General features: G+C 49.7%; 1 protein-coding gene across 1 annotated transcript; it reads right to left on the bottom strand.

The window, feature by feature from the left end:
* Positions 1 to 1,128: 1,128 nt before the first annotated feature.
* On the bottom strand, positions 1,129 to 9,628 carry LOC118543355 (tubulin alpha-3 chain). The gene is made up of 5 exons (XM_036104319.2): positions 9,338 to 9,628; positions 5,001 to 5,223; positions 3,980 to 4,128; positions 2,980 to 3,660; positions 1,129 to 1,505 (listed from the first exon to the last, which is right to left on the bottom strand). The coding sequence occupies exons 1-5, from the start codon at positions 9,338 to 9,340 to the stop codon at positions 1,209 to 1,211; spliced, it is 1,353 nt and encodes a 450-aa protein (XP_035960212.1). The 5' UTR covers positions 9,341 to 9,628; the 3' UTR covers positions 1,129 to 1,208.
* Positions 9,629 to 10,951: the final 1,323 nt, after the last annotated feature.

The raw sequence follows: 10,951 nt of genomic DNA, 5'->3' as shown, positions 1-10,951 counted from the left end.
CGCTTGGCGTCGCAGAGTCCCGGCCTGCGGGTCTGGCGGCGCGGCAGCGGGAAACCGGCAGGGTCCTGGGACCCATGCTGGCTCCCGGGAAAGACTAGACTGCAAGAAAGGAAACTCCAGCGAGAACAAAAAGGGGCCAGGGTGCGTGATCAAAAGAACCTGACAAAGTCCAGTGCTCACAGCTTACTCCGGGAGAGGTGCCTATAAATTGGATGGGTGGGCGGTGGGCACAGATCACATTTTGGGAAAATGTAATGGGCAGAAGGCTCTGTTGTAGTTCCTTCCGGCAGGGAGGCGGCCGAGTTAGGGATAAAAACAAAGGCCAAGGGCTGCCTGGGTGGCCCAGTCGGTTGAGCATTCCGCTCTTGGTTTTGGCTTAGGTCATGACCTCAGTCAGGGTCCTGAGATGGAGCTCCACCTCGGGCTCTGCGCTCAGCGCAGTTGACTTGGGATTCTCCTTCCCCCTTCCTCTGCCCTTTCTGCTTGTGATCAATTTTTCTCTAAAATGAAGATGAATAAATCTTTTTTAAAAAACCAAAGAGGGGCGCCTGGGTGGCTCAGTTAAAGCGTTTGCCTTCGGCTCAGTTCATGATCTCGGGGTCCTGGGTTGCCTCAGTTTGGGCTCCCTGCTCAGTAGGGAGCCTGCTTCTCCCTCTCCTTCTTCCCCCCACTCGTGCTCACTCCCTCGCTCTCTCTCAAATAAATAATAAAAGAAAAAATTAAAACAAACCAAAAAAACCCAAAAACAAAGGCCTTGCTGGAAACAGCCTCAGTAAAGGAGTTTGCACTAGGGTGGGGCTGCCTCCCTGGGCCCTCCCACAAGACTGGGTCAAAGTAGCCACTCCACATTTAGAAAAACAAACCAGATTACTATTCCATTTTCCAAAGGAACATCAAGAATAAAAAGATTTAAGAATAACCAAAGCATTTTTCCTAATTCCCTCAGCCATGCCTTTTGAAGCCGCCTTTCTAGAGGTAAAGGGGTAACTAAACATAGACAAACATGCTTGGCTTTTTCTGAGAGGAAACATGTTTTTCCCCCTGGAAATGCACTTGGAAAAAGCAGGTATCTGTATCGAGAATTCTGTCAAGGTGCAGCACAAGGGACACGATGCTTCAATACAGAAACTTTAATAGGTAAACATATCTTGTAATGTTACAGTGGGGGCAATGCGATACAAAGGGATGGTTGCCAGATGCACTCCCATTCAGTATTCTTCCCCTTCTTCGGCCTCTGCTTCCACGGAATCCACACCCACCTCTTCATAATCTTTCTCCAGAGCTGCCAGGTCCTCCCGGGCCTCAGAGAACTCCCCTTCCTCCATGCCTTCCCCCACGTACCAGTGCACAAAGGCCCGCTTTGCGTACATGAGGTCAAACTTATGGTCCAGGCGGGCCCAGGCCTCGGCAATGGCGGTAGTGTTGCTCAGCATGCACACAGCCCGCTGCACCTTGGCCAGGTCACCCCCGGGGACGACGGTGGGGGGCTGGTAGTTGATGCCCACCTGCGAGAGAAAGGGAACATGTGAAGATTATAATGTGACCTCAGAAATGGTAGTGTTTTTTTTTTTTAGATTTTATTTATTTATTTGACAGCACTAGCGGGGGAGCGGCAGGCAGCAGGAGAAGCAGACTCCCCGCTGAGCAGGGAGCCCGATGCGGGGCTCAATCCCAGGACCCTGGGACCACGACCTGAGCCAAAGGCAGATGCTTAACTGACTGAGCCACCCAGGCACCCCAGTAGCTTGTTTTTAAGTCACTTTAAACCCATCCAATTTTATGCCCTCAGAGATGATCTGTGTCAAGGTATCCGACACAGACAAAAGTAGGGGCTGACAGGGCCAGACAGGTTCAACAACAACTGTGCAGTTACAGGTTAAGCTACAGCCATTCCAAATGGGACCAGATGACACACATTTCTTCTGCTGCTCATCATTTTCAATCTGGAATGACTGGAACATACAACTCTCCAAACACCTCAGGAAATCATCAGGACGTACAAATGCAGGGTCCAAACTTTGTCAAGTGCAGAAAACCAAGGGTGAACAACCACTTTTAACTAAAAAGAGGGCACAGAGTTCTCAAACTCAGGCGTGGTGAGGCACTTAGCTGCATAATCACAATAGGTCAAGAGCCTGACATTCTGTTATTTGGCTTCCAATTTTTCTTGGCAGACGTTTCATTGTGACACTAAACATAGTTGAAGGAGCCACCTATTATCAATGTGATTTTATGTATGAGGCAGCATTCCCAGTGTGGTTTAGAGAAACAGGAGTGAACTCTTCAGCCCCTATAGTAAACACTGTGTGACCAATTTAAAATTCTGCTTACAGACATGTAAGTTTTGCCTAAACTGCAGTGAATAGAAATGTCTTAAGTTGGGCACCTGGGTGGCTCAGATGGTTAAGCATCTGCCTTCGGCTCAGGTCATGATCCCAGACTCCTGGGATCGAGTCCCGCATCGGGCTCCCTGCTCAGTGGGGAGCCTGCTTCTCCCTCTGCCTCTCTCTCTCTCTCTCTGTCTCTTATGAATAAATAAATAAAATCTTTAAAAAAAAAAAAAAGAAATGTCTTAAGTTATGTAAAGTCTAAAAAACACTATTTCTAATACAAAACAACACCACAGACCTAACGAACTTATGTAAGCAATAGAGAAATGTGGAGAGACCAGGCCTACAGTCAGACTGTCTCTGTGCTCTCCATCACTTGCTGCCCATGGGGCCTTTAAGATACAAAGAGCTATCTCAGCTCAGTCTTTAAACTGTAAGATGTTAGTAATACTACCCCGGGGAACTTTATAGGGTGTTTCTAAGAAATAAGGGTACACGAAGTAGTTGATAGGCCCTTAGCAAATTAATTACTAAACTTTTTTCCTTTCAGCCTAGCTGCCAAGAAACAGGGGTATTCTCCACGAAGGGCATTCTGTGCTTGGTCTGCTGCTGCTGATAGGTAAAACCACACCACATTACCCAGTCCTACCTTAAATCCAGTCGGGCACCAATCCACAAACTGGATGGTGCGCTTGGTCTTGATGGTGGCGATGGCCGCGTTGACATCTTTCGGGACCACGTCCCCCCTGTACAACATGCAGCAGGCCATGTACTTGCCGTGCCGAGGGTCACACTTGACCATCTGGTTGGCCGGCTCGAAGCAGGCATTGGTGATCTCGGCCACGGACAGCTGCTCGTGGTAGGCCTTCTCGGCAGAGATGACCGGGGCGTACGTGGCCAGGGGAAAGTGGATGCGGGGGTACGGGACCAGGTTGGTCTGGAATTCCGTCAAGTCCACGTTCAGGGCCCCATCGAATCGCAGGGAGGCCGTGATGGAGGACACGATCTGCCCAATCAGACGATTGAGGTTGGTGTACGTGGGCCGCTCGATATCCAGGTTGCGCCGACATATGTCGTAGATGGCTTCGTTGTCCACCATGAAGGCACAGTCGGAATGCTCCAGGGTCGTGTGGGTGGTCAGGATGGAGTTGTAGGGCTCCACCACGGCCGTGGACACCTGGGGGGCTGGGTAAATGGCAAATTCCAGCTTGGACTTCTTGCCGTAGTCCACCGACAGCCGCTCCATGAGCAGAGACGCGAAGCCAGAGCCGGTGCCGCCCCCGAAACTGTGGAAGATGAGGAAGCCCTGCAGCCCCGTGCACAGATCCGCCTGAGAGAAAGCACAGACCGTGAGTCAGTGCCTGCAGAAGCCACACCGCCGACCTCCAGCGAGCCACGGTCACTCCTCTTTTCCTCTGCAGGACGCTACGCGTTCGAATCGGCCGCAGCGCACACACGTGACACTCAGAAGCAAAGCAAGGCAGACGTGAAGATGGGTGGACGACGGATGCACTGAAGCCACCCGTGAAGGAAGACGTGGACTCAAGATTCTGGCCTGGGGTTTGGCCAAAATGACCTCCCGGTCCCCATCCCCGCCACCCTCCCGTCCAGGGCAGCGTCCACAGGAAGCCCTCTCGGCGCCCCCTTACCAGTTTCCGGATCCGGTCCAGGACCAGGTCGACGATCTCCTTGCCGATGGTATAATGGCCTCTGGCATAATTATTGGCTGCGTCCTCCTTCCCGGTGATCAGCTGCTCTGGGTGGAAGAGCTGCCTGTAGGTCCCCGTGCGCACTTCATCTACAAAGAGGACGCGTGGGCCACGGGTCTTTAAGGCCTGTTGTTAACTCACCGACGGGGAGGGATTCGGGGACCCTTCGGGGATCTACCACGCACGGGCTGTGCCTTGGGGGTCGGCAGCATCGGCGTCTCACAGGAAACGTCTCTGTGTGACATGCAGACCACAACTGCGGTCTGTGGCTCTAGCAGGGCAAGTCCACTGGAGGTACAAAGTCCAATCTGACTGGTTCCCAAAGAAGGGAAAAAGCTCACACCCGCACACACGTGATTATTTCTTCCCATCTGTAGCTACACACAAGGAGTGTGACTAAAAAGCCCTGACATACTAGACAGTCACCAGGTCAGCATGACTTCTGATAGGCAGTCCCGTCAGGGCACCCTAGGTGGCCTGCGGCTCACACGCTTCAGGCTGACGTTCTGTCTTCTCCCGGGTGGCCTCTGAAAGGTGCCCTCTCTTGGCAGCTCTCCCTGGCCACCCCCTCAGGCTTCTCAGCTGGAGGATCCCAAGGAATGTTCTCTATTTACCTTCCGTGTCTAAGACGCAGGTCACGACTCTCGTGCACCAGCATCACCACGTGGGCAGCGTTAAGGAGGGACCCGAGACCCGGCACCGGGTCCACACAACCACCTGCCTGGGTCTGAGGCGGCCACGAGTGAATCTATTACCAGCCCCTCTTTTCTGCACATTAGGTTCTCCTAAATGAGGAGCCTCGGTGCCAAAGACACTTGAAGCACTAACCCTGTAGTTTCTCACCTAACACAGCCACAGGCATATACTTGCACGTCCCATCCTTTCTGTGGAAGGAGTCAAAGGAGCACAGGGAGGCCCTCCCACTGTCCCAGGAAAGCCGCCCAAGTGCCCCAGGACCTACCGACCACGGTGGGTTCCAGGTCCACAAACACCGCTCTGGGCACATGCTTGCCAGCCCCAGTCTCGCTGAAGAACGTGTTGAACGAGTCATCCCCACCGCCGATGGTTTTGTCACTTGGCATCTGACCATCAGGCTGAATTCCATGTTCAAGGCAGTACAGTTCCCAGCAGGCATTGCCGATCTGGACACCTGCCTGCCCCACGTGGATAGAGATGCACTCGCGCTGGGAACCAGAACATAAACGTTGAGACCTCCTTGTTTTCAAGGCAATGAACACTATATAGCATGCAAAACATAACATATATATGTATGTTTCAGTGTCTAAAGCTTTTACAAGTCTTTCCCAGAAGGCTTATGTGACTCTTTTGTCACTGTGAAAACTGAGGTGCTCTAAACCACCCTAGCTACTAAGTGCCAGACTTAGCCCCTGTACAAAAGCATTTGCTACTATATATGTACTGTCAATAGTAAACTCCGCATTATGGCTAGTCATAGTTATTCTCTAAAGAATACTAGCTTTTGATGGTGTCCTGTCCAAAAACAGGGTAACAGGTAATATAGACTCAGGGAAGGAAAAGTGTACTAGGACACAGGTCACCACGGCTCAGGTGTCACTGTATGTGTGTCTTCTATCTACCCATCTACATCTACCCTCTATTTTTCTCCATCTAGGTTTGTGTTCACAGAGGCTGACCCATGTGGACTGCATTAAAAGGGCTTCCTCACCCCTGGCTTCTGGTTGCTTTAGCCAATGGCAGGCATCAGCAGGAGACTGGGAGGTTGGAGGACAGTGTGGTCAGCGTGCTCACTCCTTGGCTACCCCCTGCCATACTGCCATGGGTTCCTTGAGTGTAAACACAAAGCCACAAACTTTCAGCAGTCAGTGCTCTTCATAAAGCTACCTTCTCAACTTCTAGTAACTACTCCCTCACTTCACCTTCAAAGCTAGGAGTTAAAGGCTACCAGACATCACAAATGCTACAACACCGCACTGTCCTTTGGTGGTTTCCTTAGACCCGACCCTGCCCATAGCTTTATACATAGTACCTTTTTAAAAATTTCCCTCAAAGTACATATTTTGCATCATACCTTTCCTGCCCGGAACCTAACTGCACAGTCATTAATCATTTGTTCTATTTTAGACACATTATCCTTACAAATACATAGAGGAAATCAAATGAAATTCAAGGTGTCCCATCTACCCTAAATCCTAATGTATATAATACACCAAGAACTTGAAGTCCTGTTTTCTATTACACAAGCATCAAGTCTCAAATCAGGGGCACAGAGATTCACACTATGCTGCAATCCCCCAAGAATCTACCCCAGAAGGAAGCATTCAGTTCCAGAAAGAACTTCTCCAATGACAAGGAACTCACTCCTTCAGAGAATGATGTCAACACTCTGGGAAGTCTTGGAATCCAACCAATCACATCCTTTGCAAATCCATATTGTTCAGTTTGCCTTACTTAAATCCAAGCAGCCTGTACTTCACAAAATGCCTGATTTGGTTTTCTACTCACTCAGTCCCACTATGATCTCTGTAAGCTCTGTATCCTGAGCAAATCCCTCAATTTCTTCTTTTACAAAATTGGGACTGACGTGGGATGCCTGTGAGGTTCAGTCAGTTAAGTGGCTGCCTTCGGCTCAGGTCATGATCCCAGGGTGCTGGGATTGAGTTCCACATCAAGCAGGGAGTCTGCTTCTCTCTCTCTCCCTCTGCTGCTCCCCCTGCTTGTGCTTACACTCTGACAAATAAATAAAATCTTTAAAAAACATGGGGACTGACGTGCTAGGTGATCTGCAAGGCCACTTTCATCTGATTATCTAACCAATGAAACAAATCAAAAGCAGTCAGGAAAATCATTCCTAGCTTTCAACAGAAAGCCATTATAAATTCATGGCCAACCTCACCTGGGTCATTAAAATCTTGCATTTCTGGGTAGGAGGATGGGTTAGCCTGGTGAAGGGTATTAAAGAGGGCATGTTCTGCATGGAGCACTGGGTGTTGTGCACAAACAATGAATCATGGAACACTACATCAAAAACTAATGATGTAATGTATGGTGATTAACATAACAATAAAAATTTTAAAAAATCTTACATTTCTTTAGTCAGGTTTATCTCCTCTCTGAAAAATTATTTGAAACTTCCTCTGTTCTTTTCAAGCTCCAGCCCAACTGCTCTCTTCATATTTGTGGCAGATAACCTTGTTCCCTAGTTACCAAGTAGTTTCAACTTCCAACCAGCAAATGTGCAGACTTTCTGCTCTCCTCATTCTTTTACAATAAAGCTATGCTTCCTGTCAACGATCTATTGTTTCTATTGATCCCCTACCCAGCAACAGTCCTCAAAGTTATCTGGAGTTCCCAAGCCACTAGAGATCCATACACCTGTTCAGGATACATGGAAATTAAAGCAATTTCATAGTCAGGACTGCTGAGGTGACCAGTCCTTCTCACCATGTTCACAACTGCATTGATGGTGAATAATTAGAGATGGGTAAAACTGCTGGTGCTTGAGCACAAATCAAGGTAGTGGCACCAAACTGTACCAGTGTTCATTAGATTCTTCACATTTATGCACTCACAGTAAAAAGACAAAAGGAAAAAAACGTCAATTTCATTTAAGAATGTTCATAATGAAGCAAAAGTGATTATTGATTTTATAAAATCTCCAACCTCGGGGCGCCTGGGTGGCTCAGTCAGTTAAGCGTATGACTTTTTTTTTTTTTTCCAAGATTTTATTTATTCATTTGAGACACAGAGATACACAGAGAGAGAGAGCATGAGCAGGGAGAGAGGCAGAGGGAGAGGGAGAGGGAGAAGCAGGCTCCCTGCTGAGCCAGGAGCCCGATGCGGGGCTCTATCCCAGGACCCTGGGATCATGACCTGAGCCGAAGGCAGACGCTTAACCATCTGAGCCACCCAGGTGCCCCCGTATGACTTTTTTTTAAGCAGTTTTTAAATTTTTTTAAATTTGTTTTAAAAGATTTTATTTATTTGTCAGAGAGAGAAAGAGCACAAAAACAGGGGGAGTGGCAGGCAGAGCTGGCAGAGGAAGAAGTAGGCTCCCCGCTGAGCAAGGAGCCCAATGCGGGACTCAATCCCCGGACCCTGGGATCATGACCTGCGCCAAAGGCAGCCGCTTAACCGACTGAGCCACCCAGTTGTCCCAAGTGTCTCTCTCTCTTTTTTAAAGATTTTATTTATTTGACAGAGACACAGCGAGAGAGAGGGAACACGAGCGGGGGAGTGGGAGAGGGAGAAGCAGGCTTCCCGAGGAGCAGGGAGCCCGATGCAGGGCTCGATCCCAGGACCCCAGGATCATGGCCTGAGCCGAAGCCCGACTCTTAATGACTGAGCCACCCAGGTGCCGCCCAAGCATCTGACTCTTGATTCCAACTCAGGTCATGATCTCAGGGTCCTGGGATCAAGTCCTGCGTTCATCGGGGAGTCTCTCTGAGGATTCTCTCTCTCCCTCTCCCGCCCCAACCCGCTCACACGTTCTCTAAAATTAAATAAATATATCTTAAAAAAAAATAAAATCTCCATCCTCAAGAACTGTGACAAAATGGAAAATATTCATAAAGTACTTGTGTACCTGCTAAAATACAGCTGTCTTGAGAAACGGCACTTGTGTGTTTTGAGTTGCCAACTGAACTAGCTGCTTTTGTCATGGCATGTTATTTTCCTACAAAGAGTTGACAAACTATGGCTATTCTGACTTGGATATTTGTTATTTATATTAACATGTGTTGCCTTAAAGTGAACAAATATTTTTAAAGTTTCTCGTTTTAAATTTCTAACATGACAAATGCCTATAGATGTAACCCACATAAACAGAAGCTTCTTGGAGTCCTGGATAATTTGTAATACTGTAGGGATGTCCTGGGACCCGAAAGTTTGAGAACCACCCTCGTCTTCAGGAACCCAACACTAGGGCTGGTCTTCTCAGAGACTGAGTCGAGGCCACCCAACAACCCAGTTGCCAGCCTGGATCGTTAAAGGCACAATTTCTGAGGAGCCGCCTGCACCTGCCAACCCCCCACCCCCTTCACCCCAGAGACTCCCATGATGCAGGTCGCCACACACCCAGAGGACAAGCGAGAGGACGACCATCTGCTCGTCCCCGCAGCCCCGGGCCTCCCGTGCCCACCCCGGCCCCCTCTTCCAGCTGATGCCTGCCCCCCACGGAACCCTGGTCCCGGCGTCCGTCCCAGTCTTGCCCCATCCTGTCGCCTCACGTGGCGGGCTTCGCCCACCCTCCCGCCTGGGCGTCCACGGAGCAAGAGTGGCCGGGGTCCTGCCAATGCGGGCCAGGCCCCGGGGCCTTACCATGGTGAGCTCAGCTGCTGCCCAACACTGCTACTTGACCTCAACTGCCACCACAGACGCCACGCGCCCAACTGCCGCCGCTGCACTGCGCACACTGCCAGCGATTGGCCCGCTGCTGCCCAGGCGCCTATTGGTCCTCAGTGCCTCGGGGCGGACCAAGGCCTGGAATCCCGCTTCCGATTGGCCATTGCTTGACTCTCGGAGTATGGCGCTTTCTGATTGGATGGGGCTTTGGCGGGAAGGCGGCCGCCTAGCCAAAGGCGGAGCGTTCTGGGCCATCCTCGGCCTTTAGAAAGCTGTAGCGGTCGCGGTTTTCCCTGCACGGGGCACAGGACATTTTCATGCATGTAAGTCCCCAGTGTGCGAATGGCTTCAAGTCAAGATTGTGTCGCCTTCTCGCTTGGAGCCTCAAGTCCACTCATCTGCCTGTTCCTGATTTAGGTCTTTGCAAACATGACCACCTCTCAGAGGTCTGCCAATCTTCTACCTGTAACCCATCCAAAGGAGAGTTGCTCCACCCCATGTCCAGCAAGCCAGTAAAAGACTGGCACCGAGCTTTTGCCGTGAAGGTAGAATATTTATTGGTGTGGTGCCACACAGGAGAATGGGAAACGAATGCTCAAAGTCCCGAACTTCCTGATGCCTTATAAGTGAGGACTTTTAAGGGCAAAATTTGGGTCAGGGGTCTCCTGACGCTGTTGATCGGAGGCCCATGAAATCATGTGCACAGATGCTACTTTGTTACTTGAGGTGGCTTCCTCTGGTCCATGGAATTGTGCTCTATCTTGGGAGACTTGGAATCTGAAAAACATATTTCTTAGGTTAGAGATTTCATTAGGTACATCTGGTGATTGTGTGTTTGGAATAGTGCTGATCAGCTGCTTTTAAGTGCCTGTTTGTTCCGTGGGTAAACTAGTGGGGTCATGATCCTTTGAATAAGTACGCATTCCTATCTCTTGGGCCTGGCCTACTCCATTCCCTAGCAGGTCGAGCTGTGCTTGCGGAGGGTATGACCTCTAGTGTTCATTCTTTCATCTGAACTAACAAGATGGATGCCAGCTTTATGCCTAAAGTCTGCACCCCCTTTCTTGTCCACCCCTTTTCTGGTGCAGAAAGGCCTTTGCCATCCAGCACCTGAGAACCAGGCAGGATTTGATTACTTCTTTAATGTGAACTGGGTTTCTGGAGATAAGGGAGTGGAAGGGTATACCCCAGCCTCCCCCCAGCCCCCAAGAGCTGGGTCGGAGCTTAGTGTCCATTTTGGGGGACTTTGGAACAATTACCCGATTCTTCCATTCTGTAAAGATTGACTCAACTTTCTTTAGGATCCAATGTGTATTTATTTCTGAGAAAAGCAGGGTAAGAGGAATTCTGGCATACCCCCAGTTTATCACCCCAAAGCAACACCCTTTCTGGTGATTCCCTAGAGTGTGTTGGAGGAGACTCTTACCTTCTTCTTAGAGAAGAATGGAGAACTCAACCCCTGCAATGGGACACACCAGATAGAGGCGCTGGAATTTTTCTGTAGGCCTTGGGAACATATGAATAGTATGATTAGGTCTGCCCTTAGGCAGCTTTGGCAGCAGGGAGGAGGGAGATGGAAGTTAGGTCAGG

The sequence above is a fragment of the Halichoerus grypus genome, chromosome 13, assembly GCF_964656455.1.
Source record: "Halichoerus grypus chromosome 13, mHalGry1.hap1.1, whole genome shotgun sequence".
Lineage (NCBI taxonomy): Eukaryota > Metazoa > Chordata > Mammalia > Carnivora > Phocidae > Halichoerus > Halichoerus grypus.
Note: the sequence above shows the minus strand (reverse complement) of the source record. Positions and strands in the feature narration are given on the sequence as shown.

Coding starts and splice junctions, on each gene's coding strand:
- LOC118543355 (XM_036104319.2), bottom strand. Junction 4,129..5,000: donor CCTGGAACCCACCGTGGTCG/GTAGGTCCTGGG, acceptor TCCTCTTTGTAG/ATGAAGTGCGCACGGGGACC. Junction 1,506..2,979: donor GGTGCCCGACTGGATTTAAG/GTAGGACTGGGT, acceptor TTTCTCTCGCAG/GTGGGCATCAACTACCAGCC.